At 41.5% G+C, this 20,481-nt stretch overlaps 1 protein-coding gene across 1 annotated transcript in view; it reads left to right on the top strand.

Annotated features, from left to right (window-relative positions):
* Positions 1 to 20,481, top strand: part of LOC122816395 (mannosyl-oligosaccharide 1,2-alpha-mannosidase IA-like) — a 1,552,790-nt gene that overhangs the window by 1,469,614 nt on the left and 62,695 nt on the right. Inside the window, exon 11 of the mRNA XM_044089154.1 lies at positions 16,783 to 16,898. Coding sequence (XP_043945089.1) covers positions 16,783 to 16,898 — 116 coding nt within the window. The remainder of the gene's footprint in view (positions 1 to 16,782; positions 16,899 to 20,481) is intronic.

Below are 20,481 nucleotides of genomic sequence, written 5' to 3' on the forward strand. Positions count from 1 at the left end.
TTTAATCTTTTGGTTTAAATTCACCTCTCCTTAATCATTTCAGTATCAAATTTTGATCAACATGTACTTTTTGTAGAAGTTGTCTATACATGCCACTATTTTTGTAGTCTTTCCAATTTCCTTTCATTTTATTGTGGTCCTTTCCTTCAAAGCGAGTTATATATAATCATAGTGTGCATTGGTTTTATATATCATTTAATAAATATCAAACGTTTTTCTTGTTTGTTTGTCCAACAAATTCAGTGTTGTTTGGGGACAGTCAAGCACACCAAAGCTGAGAATTAGAACAAAGGTGAAAATTGATTTATAGCTTGGACTTTGCACCCAGATCTCAGGACAGTTTTCAATATTAGAGTTAGTTTTCTGAAGTATTCCGTACTAAGCTTTGTCCTAATTTGTTCTTGCTTTATTGCTGACCCTTCTCTATTCCCAAGTATTTATACACGCTCCTGTTCAAGTTCCTTTATATCACAATCCTGTCTCAGGTTGATATTGTCTTGGTACTGCAGCTTTCCTTTTGTAAATGCTGCTTTTGCAAATGTATCAAGTCTAAATGTCATTCTTTTATCATCTGAAAAATGTTTAACCATTTGTAGTTGTGTTTTTAGATTGTCATGTAATCAGCTATACAATTTTAAATCATCCACAAAAAGTAGATGAAAAGTCTTTGAACAAGGTTGGTTATTGTAAATGTAAGCTGTAATTTATAGATTAGTACTAGGCTAACTACTCTTGTGGGCCTTTTTAAGTTTAACCAATTACCTCCTGTGAGGATCAAACCCTGCACCTTGTGTCTATAAGGTAAACACCTTAACCATTATGCCATCCTCCCACCCTGTAGACCACTCTAATAAGTAAAGAGCTTCATGGGCTAAGGGGAAGACAAAACAAGTATGGTGACAAAGAAACACCTTGGAATACCTCCTTTTGAATTTTTATCCCTGAGATATTCTTTTCTTTTTCATGGCTTAACTGCAAAGTGGTTTGCCACTGTTTCATTGTCACTACGTTGTAACTGATCAGTGGACTGTGTGTCTTATGTATCCGTAAGCATTCAGTAATCCATGAATGTGGGATACTGTCAAATGCTTTTTGTGATCTATCCATGACATAAATAGATATTTCCCCTTTTGTACAGCTTTCTTTTGAGTCTTTGTTTAATGATAGATGATCCTTTGTTTCATATTGCTTTCTTTTATTGCCTTTTTGTTTTATTTCCATGGTTATTTTTTTTTCTGGATGGGTATAAACTCTGGCTGCGTCAGTTCCAGTACATAATTTATATATTGTCAGCAGGCATTTCCTTGGGCTATATTGCGTAGGCTGGTTTGCAGGTTTATTTTTGAGATCTAAATCTTTGTGTTAAGATATTAATGCCTTTAGCCATGAGTTTGGTACTATATCTGGACTCAGCATTTTCTAGTTAGGCACTTTTCTATTTTCTGTCTCACTTTCTTTGCCTATCACTTCTTCCATGTTCATACCCTCTGCATTACAGCTCTGTGATGTTTCTCTTTACTCTTTTATCCATTTGGCGTCTTTGTTATATTCAGCAGGGTCTTCATAAATGCTCCCCCAATATGTACCTATGCTTTTTTTGTTTGTTTTTTGTTATTTTTTTTTTTGTTTTTTCATGGTGTTTCTATTGCTTTTGCTTCGTTGCCCATTTCTCTATAAAACTGTTTTGGGTCATCCGTTAATTGTTTGTTTTGTACTTTTTATATTTATCAATGTATCTTCTAAGATTTTCGGTTTGTGCTGATATTTTTAGTTTATTATTTGAAATAGTATTTGATAATTCCTGTTCTGTTTTAATATTGTGTCGTATTTTTAACCAAACCTGTTTTACTAAGAGTTTTTGATTACCTGTTCCATTTTCTGTATTCTTCTAACAGAACTCTTAGTTGGTTTATATTTTTCTCTATTAGATGAGTCCATAGTGCGGCCACGGTGGTGCAGAAGTTACCAGTGCTGCCTCACAACAAGAGGTTCTCTGGTTCAATTCTCAGCTAAGCTGGAATCTGCATGTCCTCACTGTGGTCGTGTGGGTTTCCTCCAGGTGCTCCAGTTTCCTCCCACATCCCAAAGACATGCTGTAAATGGATTGGGCACTCTAAATTGGACCTAGGTGTGAGTGTGTGCATGTGTGTGCCTTCTGTGGGAGGTTAGGCACTGGGCTGGCAACTTCACACTGCAAAACTCCACTGCCAATCATGAGTGGACAGGTGATCCACTGTGGCTACCCTTTGTTTTTCAGATTTTGAGGTTGTAGTTTGTTATTAGCTTAGCTGCACAGTAGTATATGCTATATATTTTTGTTATATCACATGAATTTCTCTTAATAGTCTGAATTACTGTGCTCACAGTTTACTTTCTGTAATCTATTTCTTTCATCTGTCTTAATATGTCTCAGTTTCCTGAGGTACCTCCTACTCATCCCACCACTGCTTATCATTAAGCAACCTAAAATGGCTTGAACTCCCCAACTATCTCACCTTTATCCAACTAACGACAGCTCACAAACTTATTCATAATCCATCCATGTACCCCACAAACTCGTTCATAATCCATCTATGTGCCCTGCTCTATCTTCTATACTTACTTTATACCATCCTAACAGACCACTCCGATCCAACAACCAACTGCTCGTAAATGTTGAAAACCACAAACTTTCGGCTGGCCAGATGCTTTACTCCTTTACCATCGCAAAACTTTGGAACCCCTCCCCCCAACACTTAGATCCACCCACCCAGTAACCCTCTTCAGGACATCTCTGAAACAACACCTCTCCTCATCTTGGCTGTGCACATGTGCTAACACCACATCTCATATAACTTAACTTCAACCATCACAACTATTCTCACCCCCATTCTACTACTCTGGAATCCTCCTTTCACATCCACTTGTCTTTTTACTTACTCCGCCTCTCCAGCCTGTCCACTTCCCTCTTCTACTAACCCTCATTGTTCTACCATTGATCCCTCCTGCCTACTTCCTAATCTTACTAACTCTTATAGATCTACCATTGAACCAGGTGAGACATTCAGGTACTCTTGCAGCCTACCTTAATATCATACCACCACTTATATCAGCAACAATATCCACTGACTTTGCTGATTCCTGCAACAGGACTCAGCCTATCACTCAGCTATTACACCTCCTAAATGTGTGAAAAGTTTAAGTACTGAGTCTCTAATTAATTCCTATATCTGCTTTGCACCCACTGCATGGTGTCCTATATAAATTTTGCTAGCTGAAAACTATTCATATGGAATGTTGTCATGTATACACTCTGTATTGCTTGTATAATATCTTTGATTTGAGAATGATTACGTATGTATTTCTTTTTTCACCAATTGTTTAAGCTGCCAATAATATGTACTAAATATCTTTATTAATGTAAATTCTGTATTGTATATGAAATGTCTTATATGTGGAGTTGTTTTCCCCGAGACTGCACTGAAAGTGGGCACTTCTAGCCCTGCTGGACCATCCTGGTAAACAAATGCAAATAAATAAATAAAGAATATCTCTGTTGTTCTCCAATAAATGAAGTAGGGCTTCCCTTAGATAATCAGTTTCGGGACTGACAGCATCTTCTTTGCTCTTTTCTGCTTTTTCCTTTGCTTTGCATCTCCTACAGAAAGTTCCAGAACATCACTCTGTGACGTATCTTCTTTAGATGCATCCTACTGCATCTACTGCTCCTTCATCTGGGGACCCATTGGTTCATCATCTTGCGATACCTGAGTCAGAGTTTCCACACTAAATTCTTCACTTTACGGATGGCCTATTACTTTAATTTCTTGTTATTTAAATTATGCTTTGCTAAAGATCCCACTTTCCTTATACTGTTACATTATTATGATTACTATTATTATTACTACTATAACATTATTCTTTTATTCTCTTATGTGTGGGGGTGTGGAGGATAGGGAAACAAACTGCTCAGAAGAACAATTGTGGAAGTTAGATATTCAAAGTGATGGAGGTGCAAAACTTTCTAGGGAATGATGTAGAGTGCCATAACTCAGAGCATTAGCTTAACTAACTTTCCACCCGGGGGATTCCCCTTTATAGCACCTCTCCTCACCTCTGAGATGCAGAAAAAAAGAAAGAAAGAAAAAAGACGAAAGATTAAAAAAAAGCATTATCATGCTGCAGCTGTAGCAAGCTGCTTGCTGCAAATGTAACTAATGTAGTTAGCCCCTTCCTAAAGTTGCTAGCATGCACTCACACAATTGGAATATGGGGTAAGCATTCACTAGTGAAGCCATGCTATTCTTCTGTCTTAATAAATAAAAGCTGTTTCTGTAATACTGCCAATTATGCCACCTAACAATTTACTGTCAAGCTGAAGAGAACCACAAAGATGCTCAGGTCATGCTCCATGGTGATCCAGCTTTACTGATGTTCATTAATTCTGAGGTTGTGTTTTTGAATAGTCTTATCAATGTAGAATGCCGCACATGTATTTTATACCCCACATCTTACTCCATGCTCACTATGACATTTAATTGTATTCAAAAACTCAGCCTCAAACATCTGAATGGCACTTTTTAAGGCATCTACTAATTGTAATAATTTTATTTATTTTGTACCAAACACCTGTGTCGTACCCCTAGGGGATAAGACTTTAACAAAGTTTTGTTAGCAGATTAGATTAGATTATAGTAAAATCTCCATGTTAAATGGTCATATTAGTCTGAAGGTTGTTTTACATTCCAGCCTCATTATTAAGAGGTATGTTTAAAACTCATGCATATATTTATTTTATACAATAATATAAATGTTTTAGACATGATTATCAGCTGATTTTACATTTTTTGACCAGTAGCTTTGTAACTAGTGGTATGATTTTTAGTAGTATTTATTTCAGGTGTTTGGCTTTCTACTTAATTTCTGATTAAATCTTTACAAAGATGAAAGCACGTGAGTGGAGAATTGTTCAGTAAAGATTTTCTTTTGAAGCACCAGGTTTCTGTTGATGTTTTATTATTATTATTTGTTTTACCCATAACTATGGTCTCTACCTATGTTGTCTGTGAAGTCTGTCCTTCCACTGTATATTCATGTATGCCATTGTGTGGCAGCCAACAAGCTGTATACATGGACATATGTCCTTATCTCTGGTCAGTGATGTCACTGGAGTCCCCACTATCTATAACTTAACATGGGTGGCACTAACTGTCGTACCACTGTCAATATAAAAAAAAATATATATATATATATATATATATATATATATATATGTATATACACCCACTCATTGATTGTAATTGGTAATGTATTGTCTTTGCTAGTTACTGGCCTACAGCTACTCTTTTGTTTTGATAGGTTTCATCATGTCCTCAAGAGGGACAGATATCAATGATTGTACACTTTCAGTTAAGAATGACATCCTCAGAATCTATAAGTGGAACCTGTTTGGGACAGAGGATGCTCAGTGGCTACTCCAGGATCATATGTGGGAGACATTAGTTCATGACATCAGTGCTGTTGGTGGGCAGAGTCAAACAACGCAATGTTGGAGGCATGCCAATGACATGAACAGGCACACCTGCAGAAGGCATGCAGTGTAGCAGCACAGATGATGGCTACTTGTTGTGGACCTCCTGGCACTGCAAGCCAAACTAATAAGGAGCAATTCCTAGTGCCCATGCACAGAGATGAAGACACAGGTTCCCCAAGAGAAGTGGACATGGGATCCAGGAGTGGTCATCCCTCATGTGACTCAGGGGAAGCAGGACTAGCTTAGTAACCCTATTGAACATGTTTATATAGCAACAGTGCACTTACAGGCTGTAAGTAATCCACAGATTCCCCTATATAAGTTTCCCATAGGTGTCTCAGGTGTGCATGCAGAAGAAGAATGATAGTGGAGTATGTCTCTCTTCTTTATCTGCATATTCTGTACCACTGACTGAATGTACAACACAAGTAGCATGGGATATTCAGTTTCATTCTCTTCTGTTTTGTGTTGTATATTATCAGGCTGGGCCACTGCTACAATGACACCTGTACACACTGGGTCTGGAAAAAAGGTTAATGTCAGTAATTGTGCAGGGTATGGGCAGCCACGGTGGTGCAGCAGTTAGCGTTGCCACCTCACAGCAAGAGGTTCTCTGGTTCGATCCTCGGCTGGGGTGCCTTTTGTGTGTAGTCTGCATGTCCTCCCTGTGATCGCGGGGGTTTCCTCCGGGGTGCTCCAGTTTCCTCCCACATACCAAAGACATGCTGTAGGTGGATTGTACACTCTAAATTGGCCTTAGGTGTGAGTGTGTGCATGTGTGTACCTTCTGTGGAAGGTTGGGCACTGGGCTGGCAACTAGACACCATACAACTCCACTGCCAATCATGAGCGGACAGGTGATCCGCTGTGGCGACCTCTAACCAGAAAAAGCCGAAAGAAGAAGAAGAAGTCAGTAATTGTGCAGGGTCTGATGCTGATGCAGAGGCCAGACACACTGAGTCACAGACAGATGATACACAGGTATGGTCTTTCTCCCTCCCGGGTGGTTTTCACCCATTGTTTAAGGAGAGAGTAAGGCCTCATCCAAACATGTGCTAAGGGCTGGACAGCATGAGCACTCACTGACCCCATTAGTGATAGCACTAGCACAGCTCAGTGTGTGGCAGCAGCAGCAGAGGGATGCACTGCCTCTGATGTGCTTATACCCACTGTACAGCATGAGCACTCACTGACGCCATTAGTGATAGTGCTAGTACAGCTCAGTGTGTCGCAGCAGCAGCAGAGGAATGCACTGCCTCTGATGTGCTTATACCCACTGTACAGCATGAGCACTCACTGACGCCATTAGTGATAGCACTAGCACAGCTCAGTGTGTGGCAGCAGCAGCAGAGGGATGCACTGCCTCTGATGTGCTTATACCCACTGTACAGCATGAGCACTCACTGACGCCATTAGTGATAGTGCTAGTACAGCTCAGTGTGTCGCAGCAGCAGCAGAGGAATGCACTGCCTCTGATGTGCTTATACCCACTGTACAGCATGAGCACTCACTGACGCCATTAGGTGATAGCACTAGCACAGCTCAGTGTGTGGCAGCAGCAGCAGAGGGATGCACTGCCTCTGATGTGCTTATACCCACTGTACAGCATGAGCACTCACTGACCCCATTAGTGATAGCACTAGCACAGCTCAGTGTGTGGCAGCAGCAGCAGAGGGATGCACTGCCTCTGATGTGCTTATACCCACTGTACAGCATGAGCACTCACTGACGCCATTAGTGATAGTGCTAGTACAGCTCAGTGTGTCGCAGCAGCAGCAGAGGGATGCACTGCCTCTGATGTGCTTATACCCACTGTACAGCATGAGCACTCACTGACGCCATTAGTGATAGTGCTAGTACAGCTCAGTGTGCAGCAGCAGAGGAATGCACTGCCTCTGATGTGCTTATACCCACTGTACAGCATGAGCACTCACTGACGCCATTAGTGATAGCACTAGCACAGCTCAGTGTGTGGCAGCAGCAGCAGAGGGATGCACTGCCTCTGATGTGCTTATACCCACTGTACAGCATGAGCACTCACTGACGCCATTAGTGATAGCACTAGCACAGCTCAGTGTGTGGCAGCAGCAGCAGAGGGATGCACTGCCTCTGATGTGCTTATACCCACTGTACAGCATGAGCACTCACTGACGCCATTAGTGATAGCACTAGCACAGCTCAGTGTGTGGCAGCAGCAGCAGAGGGATGCACTGCCTCTGATGTGCTTATACCCACTGTACAGCATGAGCACTCACTGACGCCATTAGTGATAGCACTAGCACAGCTCAGTGTGTGGCAGCAGCAGCAGAGGGATGCACTGCCTCTGATGTGCTTATACCCACTGTACAGCATGAGCACTCACTGACGCCATTAGTGATAGCACTAGCACAGCTCAGTGTGTGGCAGCAGCAGCAGAGGGATGCACTGCCTCTGATGTGCTTATACCCACTGTACAGCATGAGCACTCACTGACGCCATTAGTGATAGTACTAACACTGCTAAGTATGTGACAGAAGCATCAGAGGAGTGCTCTCTATCTGATGTGTACTGCAGCCTAGCGGGGCTTCCCAAAGAAGACATGTTACAGCCAGCCACTGATGTATGGGTGGTACTGGGGCTCATTCACTAGATGTTTGGGGTAATCATCCTAGAACAATCTGTTGCTATCCTTGATGACATGGTGGTAACTGCTGTTGTGTGTACTTTTTATGAGGAAGTTGCATGCGTTGACAGTATCTTGTTGGGGCAATAGACCCCGGGGATGACACCACACTAGGTCTCAAAAAGGCTATAGTGGCACTTCTCTGTGGGGGATAGCAAGTGGCCCTGTCAGTGTTCTGTCCAGTAGTGTTGTCCATGAGCTGGGGTGGATATGTACACAAGGTGGCCACCTTGGGAGGCCACTTTGGGGTAGGTACTCTGCACTTGCAAGTCAAATAGCATCTTACTCCACTACTGCAGAGAAGGCTACCAGCCTCTTTGAGAAGGACACCTCACTAGTGGATCCATGCAGGTCCCGTCCTGTCCATAATGCAACATCCCTATCATAAGGGACCTCTATTCTTTCTACATGAAGCCACTTTAGAGACCCTAGATCATAGCCCCATGCATTCAGCCCTCCCTGCCCTCCAAAGGTCGTTGTGTATGACACAAATTACCCTTTGCGATAGGAACGCCTTGCCACCCCTCTAGCTTGTGATGTTTGCCACTTGTCATCAGGTCCTTTGGAAGATGTGTGTGTGACTCATTGCAACCTCCATCCTATGTGGTACACATGTAGATGCCTTATTCATAGTTTCACTCAATTTTGCACTACCCAGCGTAGCTTTTATAAATGTATCATGTCTGTTTTATGTAACATCATACAGTTACTGTGTGTTCATCATAGACCTAAAGAGTTGAGCTAGATAATGCTGCTTCACCTGCCCTGTCCTGTGTTGTGCCTGTTGCCATCTGGGAATGTATGATGCACCTGCCACTCACCATCTCTTTATCTCACTGTTGTTGTTGGATGAGGTTGATGTGTTGGCAGTAACATGGGCTTTTATCTAGGGCTTAGAAATTCCTTGGACAGATGGCTGGCCAGCAAGCAACCTAGTAACTGTATTATGTAGCAGGTAACATTACACAAACATCTTGGAGGCTATGGCAGAAACGCATTGCAGTGCCTCCTACAGGTATATTCTGACAGTGAAACTGTACCTTCAGCAGGAGGAAGAACTGCTCAGTAATGTTTTTGGTTTAAGATGGTTGGTGTTATATGCAAGGTGTTCATGGTGAGTATGTTCTGTATGAGCATCACTGAAACATATGGGATGGGTGAGACATTTGCACTTACTGTCTTTGTCTTTGCATACATTTGATTAGCACAGTTCCTGCACTTACCACCTAGCTGATCTCATGGAATTTTACTATGTAGAAATGACTAATGAGGATGACTTGTATGCCAGGTGTGTATATCATGGACAGTGCCAGGGTGTTGAGCAGACACAGTGGTCACCAACTCCTGTGTGGTGCACATTACCTGGCATTTGATAGAGTGGTGATCCTTCTTATTGATGTAACACAACCCATGGGTAAAGAGTGGGGCCTTTATTTCCACATGTACACCATATGTTGTACCCAGTACTTCAAGGGACAGTCAATGTCAGACAAGCCACGCATGACTGAGGATGGTGGAGTCTCCCTCCTCATGTGTGTTGGGGAAAAGATATGCAGACTCACATGCATAAGTCATGCATCAAGGAACATATTGAATATTTTGCAGGCCGGCACTATTGTTATGCTCACTGAGTCCCCTGTTTGTTTCTTGGATATCTGTATGGGTAGTATAGTAAGTGCTTCCACATGCTTGCTGCACACTGGGATAGGAAGTCCATGCATTCCTGCCCATCCTGTTCATGGGCAGCACATGTTAGCTGCTTTCTGTATAATAGTTTCATTCATGGGAAACGGTTATGTTCATGCTGCCTGCCACCACATCATGCTACTGGATGAGGGGTAGCAGTACATGTTAACAGTAACTTCTGCTGCTGTATGATCACTGCTGGTGCTGCTCCTGACCTCTTTGCTTGTTCCAAATCCACAAACCCCTGTTTGCTTTTTGCTCTTATACTGAATTGCAACTTGCTGTACTCCACCTGCTTCCATCATACATGAATCCTGACCTGATGTCAGAGGCATTCATTTCCACCATATTATGCAGTTATTAGACTACATACCTGCATTTGTATGTCATTGTATTGTCATTTGGACATACCTCTTCTCGAGCTCTTGATGTCTCATGTCAGTAGCTCTGTCGAAACATCCTTGCAAGCTGCCTTTTGCAGCTGAACAGTACACTGCATACTACTCAAACTGATGATGAATACTGGCCTTGTTGTAAGACTCAGTACTGGGACAGTCATCATGCTCAGAACTCTTCCTCACTCTGCTGTATTTATATAAATCCTTATCTTCACACCATCACTAGCTTGTTTATTTCTTATATAGCAGGTGTGGTTAATGCAGGGATGCAAAACATACACATTTGGAGTGCCTCAACTTTATTCCTCAGCATCTCAATACATTTTTATTGCAATCACTTCCAAACTTATATACCATTGTATACCATCTTCCTTCATCCTTACACAAGTTATTTACCATGTTTGTACAGAAATGCAACTATATTTATGGCAGATGTGTTGCTGTTTATTTACCATCTGAAAATCTAAGGCTGCAAAAATGCCTGTGAATAATTTGCTATGCTTAAATTTAACTTCATGGTTATTCATTAGATTGTAATGTGTTAGAAATTGCTTCTGTATACATAGGTTCATAGTTTCATAGGAAGGTACTAGGCTGTCTGCCCGAGGGCATTAGGAAGCCCAGCCAGAGTGTGTCAGCTTTCACCGCCTCATTGATTAATTAACTGAGCCTCTGTCAAGAAGAGCCAATGAAGTTATCCCAGGGGTGTATTTTCTGTTACCCATCCACTCGTCAAGGTTTCTCTTGAAGAGTGTTAGTGAGAGGCTCTGCCTAATGTAGTTAGGAATTTTGTTCCAAAGCATGAGGAGTCCCTGTGACAGGAATCTGTCCCTCCAGCATGTTCTATTTATTGTTGTGGCGAGGTTTAGCTCACTAGAGTGAGTGGCTCACAGTGACTTGGATTTCTTTAGGTGGAGCACGTCCATCAATTCTGAGTTGGACATGGCTTTGTATGTCAGGCAGAGATCACCTCTGAGTAAGTGATATGCCACTGAGTACAGCTGGAGTTTTTCCAGTCGGGCTGCACAGGACATATGTTTGAGGCCAGTAATCCTCTTGGTGAGGTACTTTTGTGGTCTTTCCAGATGTTGGAAGTGTCTTGTGAGGTACATCCCAAATGGGGCATTATACTCTATGAGGGGTCAGATGAGTGATGAGTAGAGGGGCACTAGACCCTCTTTATTTCTAGATGCGAACGCTTTACTAATTAGATGGGTTCTTAACTACTTTGGCAATATGATTGTCAAAGGAGAGATCACTATCTACCTACGTCCCCAGATCTCTTATTACCTCTTCTGTATTAAGGGGGCTGTCACCTATGTGGTAATTCCTGACTCTTTTGTTTTTCCCAATGGGATGACTATGCATTTTTTGGCATTTAGCTTGAGACCATGACTTTGACACCAGGTGTCCATCTCAGTAAGGCCCTTTTGGAGAATGTCCGTGTCAGCTGGAGAGTGTGTTATGGCTCCCAGTTTGCAGTCATCAGCGAACTTGGTTAGCCATAGTCCTCCTGTGTTTTCCTGTACTTCCGAGAAATATATGCCAAACAATAGGGGTCCCAGGACCGAGCCTTGTGGGACACCACTTGTGACTGGTTTAGAGTCGGACCTGGAGCTCGCTATTCTTACCGTGTGAGTTCTGTCTGTAAGCCAGTTGGCAACCCATCTCGTGACGTAGGGGTTTATGTTCAGACTGGTGAGTTTTTCTATAATTCCTGAGTGGGGAATGGTGTCAAAAGCCTTGGTGAGGTCAAGGTAGGCTGTGTGAACCACCTTCCCCTCATCTATGGCCTTGGTGACTGTCTCGAAGAAGTCAACCAGGTTTAGTAGGCATGATCTGCCCTTAACAAAGCTAAACTGGGTTGGGTCAAGTGTTTCGGGGTTCCCAATGTCTTTGTTAATGAGTTCCATGATGATGCGCTCCATAGCCTTGCAGACCAGGCTAGTCAGGCTTATGGGCTGATAGTTACCAGGGTCAGTTGTGGCCCCTCCTTTGTGGAGCGGAATAACCGTTGCTGTGCACCATTCTATTGGCACGTAGCCTGTGGAGAGGCTGAGGTTGAAGAGTGTGTTTAGTTGGCGGGGTTAGTTCGTTCTGTAGTTCATGCAAGATGCGGCCTGGGATGCCATCTGACCCCATTGATGCTGTGCTTTTGGCTTTTGAAAGGGCTGTTTTCACCTGTGCGTCTGTGATTTCCGGGACACTACACTTTTATGGTACTGTTGTGGGCCCTTTTGGGGTTGAGAGGGGGTAAAATTTGGACTGAATCTATCTGCCAGGATGTTGGCAATATCAGTAAGTTCAGTATATTTTCTGCTATTTTGCACTAGCTCAGATTATATCTGCAAGTTGCCACTTAGATTCTTAAACCTAACATAGCTAAAGAAGACTTTGTGGTTATCTTTTGAATCCTTGGCTATTTTTCTTTCAAAGTTAGGTCTTGGATGATTTTATGAGGCACTGTAGTTTCTTACTGATACTGATCAGGGATGTCTTTCCTTCTTGGGATTTGCTTTTTTTCTGCACTAGGTTCCTCATTCTATTGTATAGCCTGTTTATGGCAGGGGTCCAGCAGACTGGTTTCCTTCTCTTAGGGGAGTGATTCTTGGTTTTGCTAGGGATGGCACGATCCATGCATCCTTGTAGGTGCTCATAGAGTGCATTTGTAAAGGTTTCTGCATCTTGGACACTGTTATCCTTTAGTGTGGGGTCTGTGAAACTTACCATCTCTGTCTTAAGTAAGGCAAAGTTTACTTTAGAAAAGTTTTTTACTATGGTTTCCTTGGGTGGTGGTGTGGTGTGGACATCCATAGTGATTAATTTATGGTCTGATCTAACCAGTGAAGGGTTGACCTCCGGTGCGGAACACCTGTCGCCCATGTTGGTGATGAGCAGGTCCAATATGTTTTCACCTCTGGTAGGGAAGTTTACCACCTGATCCAGGGCATTTGAGTTGATAAATTCCAGGAAGCGCTGGACCTGGGAGTTTGTACTTGAGTAGTTTTCCCAGTTAATGATAGGGTAATTGAAATTGCCCAATATCAGGGTGTTCGGTAGGACCTTCATGTTTTCCAGTGTCTCCAGAAAGGTGGAGTGGTGGTCCTGGGTCATGGAAGGTGATCTGTAGCAGGCCACAATTTGCATTGCAGATTTTCCCAATGTTAGTTGCACATGGATGATCTCAGAGGTATCATGCTGCGCCACTAACCTGGAGGTGTAGGTATCCTTGATGAATATGGATACACCCCCTCCTTTTGTGTTTCGGTCCATGTTCTGTGGCCGAAATGTGTGGTATGAGTTGTAGCCTGGTAGTGCTGGGGTGCTCTGTAGAGCCTTGAACTAGGTTTCAGTTACTGCACAGATGTCCACATTCTCCATACTGAGGAGTGCTTCGAGCATGTGCATTTTGAGATTTAAACTCTTGGCTTTGAGTAGCATAACCCTCATTTTTTTATTTGTGCTGTTTACGAAGGTGGGTTTGACTTTTGAGCCTTGCCTAAAAAAGGCACTATGGGGGCAGCAAGAGCCTTGGCCAGTATTCGAAAGCCTAGGGATGACAAGTGCAAGCCATCTCTTGCAAAGCAACAAGGCTTGTCGAGCATAGGGTCCCAGGCCAACAGACACTGGATCCCCTTTGAATGACACCAGAAGCTTAGCCAATTGTTGAAATTTATCATTTTTCTTTATACTGTGATATCATTCTTGGTGAGGGCAGGATGCTACTCAGGGTCAGGGTCATACCCGCCTGGGCTACATGATCAGAGAGCTCTTCCATGTCTCTTTTCATGCAGTCCAGGGAGGTACGTCTCAGGTCATTCACACCAACATGAACAATGACAGAGTCATATTTGTACTTGTTCTGGAGTGACCTGAGTGCTTGTGTTATGTGGCAGATTCTGGCTCCCAACAGGCAGCTAACAGTAACCTTCTCTTTGTCCAGCCTAGTGAGTGAGATGTCAGTGTGCCTGACTATAGAGTCGCCTATTACTAGTGTGTTAGGTATGTTATTTTGCCTTAAGGGCTGTGATTATGTGGAACACTGATTTTGTGTTTTATGTATTCTCTGGTTTGTGACAGGAGCTGCAGGTTTTTTGAGTGTCTGCTTTGGAGGTCTCTGATGCTTTTGCAGGTATTTATTTAGAGCCTCTGAGTATGATTTAGTGTATTTGTGTGTATTTTTTGCCAGTGCTGGTTTAGTATGTCTCTGTGAGGCTGGAGGTGTGGTGCAAGTGTTAACCTTCTCCTCATGACTGCCTGTTCCAGTCTTTGGTGGAGAGAGCTTAGCCTCCACTTTAGCTATATAATTGCATCTCTCGCATATGTTAATGTTTTGTGGTAGGAGGAGAGGGTTGCCTGTGTACATGAGGCAGTTGTAACATTGCTTCAGGATACCCAGGTTCACCAGCTGGACTGGAGAGTATACCTGCAATTGTCCTTCGGTCATGCCTGAATAGTAGGGTGAGCTGCTTAGTCGCTTGGTTGGTGAGGGGTGAATAATGAGCCTTGCCCTGCTGAGCAATCAAGTGTTGGGGTATATTAGTGCTTGCTATTAGTTCTGAGCAAGTGCTGGACTGTAGGATGCTTTTTAAGTGCTTAGGTTGAGAGTTAGACTTCTTTCAAGAGAAAAACTGAAGAGGAGACTTGGTGGAGCAGGGAATAATTTAGCCCTAGCTAACTGGCACTGCCCGGACGTGCAAAACCGTGCAAACGTGATTTTTACAGCAGGGAAATGAAAGAGATAGAAATTAGCCCAAAATGACCTGTAAACTACTAATGTCTGGGCTGGAACCACTCCTCCAGGGACAGATGGCTGCTCAAAGCTCCCTCTCTCACAGGTGAACAGGGAAACCTCCCTCTATCCAAGTAAGGTATGGGCAACTCAAAAACTTGTAACACAGCCCTGAATTCAGCACTAGCCTGAAAACTGGACTATACTAGCTTAGAAACGTGGGAAACAAGGAAAAAAAATTTTTTTGAAAAGATAAGGCAAAAACAGCAAAAAATTACACTTAAAACAGCTTTAAACTACTACAAACAGTAAAAAAATACACTTAAAACAGCTTTATATGACTGCAAGCAATCAGAAAAGGCTTTTAAACAAATTACCCAATTAACCAGTAAAAAAATCTCAAAACTGAGCCCTGTTCCTGTAGTCTTCAATCAGACAAGTTCTAACTGCACACTCCTGCCACTGAGGTGCAGGGGAACCTTCTCCAAAAAAGAAGGCCTGGATTAGTGCTCAAGTTATACAAGCAAAGCTAGATTCAGCAGGCCTGAATCTAGTTTATGCGACAGCAAACAAGGTACACCAATTTCAGTAAGAAACAGTTTAAATATGCAGGCACTATAAGCCTCCAATCAGAAATTCCCAGCTCAGAAGGGCAGAGTCCAGCCTCTCCTCCCACAAGAGTGCAGACCACAATCCTTCTTAATGTAAAATATCATTATTATATTTTGTAAAGTTACATGTATTTGGCTAACTTGTGTCCATATCTTCATTAAAAATCGTCTTCAGTCAGGTCAATTACTTTGTTAACAGTTAATACAACGAAAAAATGAATAAACATGTACATCTACTTTCATATAAGTTAAGTTTTAACACATAGAGTGTGCGTTATAATCTTTTGTTATATTCATCATGTGATTTTGCCATGCTTTGGGGTAAATTTACTGTGTCTTTTGTGTACAACATGATGACATTTTACACTAAAACACAACCTCAGTAATGCTCTTGGTATGAAGTGGTCTCACTAGGTTAAAATGTAAAAATATGCTAATTTTACAGTTGTTGCACTATGGGAATATTAATGATGAGCACACATGACCAGATAACTTCTAAGATATATTTTGCCCAATACAGGCCTGTGCTTATGTTTTTTTTTCTTTTTTTATGCTTTGCCTCTCCATTTTTCAGAAAAAGGAGTGCTGTGACCATGAGTTATATGCCCAGGCAAAAGAGGATACTCACATCACGGCAAGGATTGCATACATAATTTTGCTTCCTGAGACAGAGACAGTAGATATTAACCCTGAGTGTTAGCTACTATTGTGAATCCCTGTATAGCTGCCACTTTTTTCCAGATTTTAATTAAAACTGTTCAGAAATTTAATTCGGTATATGCAATCTTAAGATTACTTAGATTGGCTTGGTGAAAATCAAGATTATCTGCACAGAAAGTAAACAGTTTTATCTTCCTAATGAAAATAAAGGTATGAAATGAATTACCATGTAATCTAGAGGATGCAAATACCCTAAAGTTCATTTAAGTTCTGCTCGTGGTATGGTGGCATGCAAACAGCATATTACCAAGCTAACAGTTCTCACATCTGCTACACTTCTGTTCCTTTTCACAGTGGTTCATCTCAGTGTAAACAGAACATATGTGTGTCACTGTTTTTCTCTCAAGATACACTTGTGTTTCAAATGATGTGTCTGATGAATTCTGTAGCTTACAATTGTAGATTTGCAAATTAAAACGAGTGCTATGTTGAAATCAAAATGCAAACATCTTATGTTTCAGGCATTGGAACAGTACTGCAGAACAGAAAGCGGTTTCTCCGGTATTCGAGATGTGTATACCACAGTACCAAATCATGACAACATGCAGCAAAGCTTCTTTTTAGCAGAGACATTAAAGTAAGTCAACTTTCTTATAGGTAGTACATGCATGCAGTTTCTAAAATTTACTCTGCCTCCCTTTCCTCAAAAGATCAACTTTCTTATAGGTAGTGCATGCTTGCAGTTTCTAAAATTTACTCTTCCTCCCTTTCCTCAAAAGATATACCCACCCCATTGGAACAGCAGGCAACAATTTGGTTATTCTCATAAGTAATCAAACTTCCTTTTCAAAGGAATGCTGGCAAAAGCAGCAGGTTACAAAACATGTGGGTCTGGATCTTATTGGCATGCACTGTAGTCCTCCATCCATGTGCAGGTGACTGCAACAGTGGCAACTTGGGAAAAGAGAAGGGTTTTGTTTTAGTCCAGCCACAAATACTAAACCATCCAAAGAGAGACTGGACAAGTGTTGAGGGATATCCTATCACCTAGGTCACTGGGGATCAGAACAGTGGTGAATTGGATGTTTACAGGAGTAGAAAAGAAGGGGCTCTTACTGGAAACCTTATTGTTGGTCTTTATTTATTTACATATGCCTAGGGAGTAAACACCTAACAAAACGGTTGCTTCCTTGAATTTTAGCATTACAAAATGAAACAGCACAGCCAAAGAGTATACAATAACTAAGTAATTAAAACAGATGTTAGTGGTTCAAAATAGACTTACTCCGTGATGTAAAACAGACTGTCTTCAAAAGAAAGCACATTATGAACCTTTGGAATGAGGTATTAGAATTACATGCCTCTCATGGAAAGCAGTTGATTCTACAGGCCAGGGTGAGATAGACAGAAAAAAGTCTATCAGAAGACTCCAGCCCTGATCCCAGGAGTGACCAGTAGCTCATCACCAGATGATATGAATGGCCTCATTGAGGAATATGGAGGGCCAGAAGTTATTTTAGGCACATAGGACTCGGAATTTGTAGACCTCAGAAGGTTAGCACTAAGATGTTAAAGACAGTCTTACAACAGCTAATAATTGGCACAGATCCTGCAGGACAGGTATGATATGTTTGATATGAGGAGTAGCAGACAGAAGTCCATCCACAAAATACTGCGCCCATTCTAACTGGCAAGACCACTTTTGGTAAAGTGCATTTCACTCATTAAGATAAAAAGGCTAATCTGGGTCTTCTAATAAAGTTATCTTTAATGAAATCACAGCCTAACAAGCTCACCATAGCGAAAGAGCTTTCACCAATAATTGCTTTCCTATGGAAGACAAGTCTCACAGCACACATCCATGCGGGGGGGGGGGTTGCTCCCTACATCTTCAGAACTAATACAGCTGATAGTCTGACTAAACCCATGAAGATAGTAATACATGAATCACCATAGCAAGGCCATTGTTACAGTAACACTATTCTTAAGGTAATATGATGCCTTGATAAAAGCGGACACCTGGCTGTGTCAGTAATGAAACCCAGATCCCATATACATTGCACAAATTCCCTGCTGTTCTGTCCTTAGAAAACAAGACGCAAAAAGAAGGAGATGCTGAAAAGCACTGAGAAATCTCTGATAGTAGAGTCGGCTTTGAATGAAGGGACACTGCGAGAGGAAGGTACTAATATTGATCATTATAAACTAAGACAGCTGGTTAATAACATAGAGAATGATGCATTTAAACTTAAAAAGCTACAGCTACAAAGGTTTCACTTCGAAGCATGTCTTCAGTTCAAAGTAATTCCTAGGGGCCTACGAATATTGAAAATGCCTACCTATGGGTCCCAGTATCCAGAACTGCTAAGTAAATGGCAAAAGATAAATCTAGAAGCAAGCTGTAGCTATCTAAAATTAATGAATGAGTTTTTTAGACCACAGGAAGAAAGTCTTGCTATCAATATTATGAAACAACAAGCGACATTGTATGAACAGTTTCCTGAAAATGTTGTTGATAAAGCCATGAGCACAATAACTGACAATGTTGGTGTATATGAACACAAAACTATACAACAAAAACGTAAAACATTGGAGAGGGATACTGCAGATTTTAAAAAAGGCCATGTCTTTTCTTGGCCTAGACCACAAAGACCAGTAATAACCACAGCTCATTCCAGTGGGGTGAGAGCATTTAATGAAAGGAGAAATGAACTTGAAATAGCTCATAGGCTACCTCATAATTATGTGGAGCAAGACACAGACAGAGTAACAACGAATAGTTATGTGATTCCTAAGCTAAATGAAGTACAACACTGTGTATCTGAGGGGCTATTAACTTAAGCAACAATGAACCCTACAAATCCAGCTGGTGAAATGATCAATTTGGATAGTGCTATTTCACAAGTGGACGATGAATTACCACTGGGACAACCAGTAGTCAGAAGGAAAGAGAGTGTACAGAGTACAGCACAAACCTTCCCATTTTTTCCCCTACCTATACACCAAGAGAGAGAGGAAGACAACCATACAGGTCCAACAGCAGAGGCAGAATGAAAAGGAAGGAGCAGCCAGAGATGATGGAATACCCCACCTTGAAGAAAATGTGGAACCTGATTTAAAGCGGAACATTATATGGAATATATCGAGACAACATCTAACTAAAGATTAAATCTTAGTGCTACAAAAAAGTTTATCATTCATTCCTGCTCAGGCAGCAGATATTCTGGACACTATAATTGATTTAAAAATGTTTTTAAGAAATGTTATGTGAAAATTGAACTTTCCCAATAAAATGAAGCAAGGAGTAAGTAACCTTTAGGAAACCTAGTAGTTACATCCCACCTAACCACCCTATCTTAGAGGCATGTGTTAGAATGTGTGAGGATGAGCTTTATAATACATTAAATACACATTCTAAGAATGAAAAATATAAGAACTTAAGTTGGAAGGAGAAGAAGGCCCTATCAGGACTGATATAAAATACACAAATTGTAGTTAGACCTGCAGACAAAGGGGTATGACTGTTATTATGGATAGAGAATACTACTATAGTTTATTACATAACATGCTTGCTGATGACAAAGTGTATAAGCCTGCTACTATCGATTATATCCAAGATAGGTATAGTGTTATTAGGATTATTATTAATGATTTCATGGTTAATTATGGTATCTCAATGGAACTGGTTCAGTTCCTGATAGCTGAACATCCAGTTATACCCTCATTTCAAGGGCAACCAAAGACACACAAGGGCCCTCAGTTTCCACCTTTTAGACCTGTAGTTGCAGGCCAAGGTTGGATCACTGAACCATTTTCCATTTTCGTAGAAAAGAAAATTAGACCTATCTTGGACAAATCTCAAGTAGTGTTAAAAGATTCCAAGCACTTCCTAGAGAGCCTTTATACATATAGTGAAACGTCAACTATGAGTGGGGAACACTGTTTAGTCACCCTCGATGTAACCTCCCTTTTTACATCAATACTGAATGGTGAAGGTGTTGAATATTTATATAGATTCCTTCACCATAATAGTGACTATGGAGGACAGCTCATAGACATGATATGTAGGTTTATGGAAGTAGTGCTAGAGAACAGTATGTTTGATTTTGATGGTAAATACTACTTACAACGCGAAGATGTAGCTATGGGAACATGCTGTGCTAACAGCTATGCCTACGCAGTTATGTTCCAATGGGAAGTGGAACAGTTGTTTCCCCTGG

Source organism: Protopterus annectens, chromosome 1.part1 (genome assembly GCF_019279795.1).
Source record: "Protopterus annectens isolate FY-2018-M chromosome 1.part1, PAN1.0, whole genome shotgun sequence".
In the NCBI taxonomy this organism is placed as follows: Eukaryota; Metazoa; Chordata; order Ceratodontiformes; family Protopteridae; genus Protopterus; species Protopterus annectens.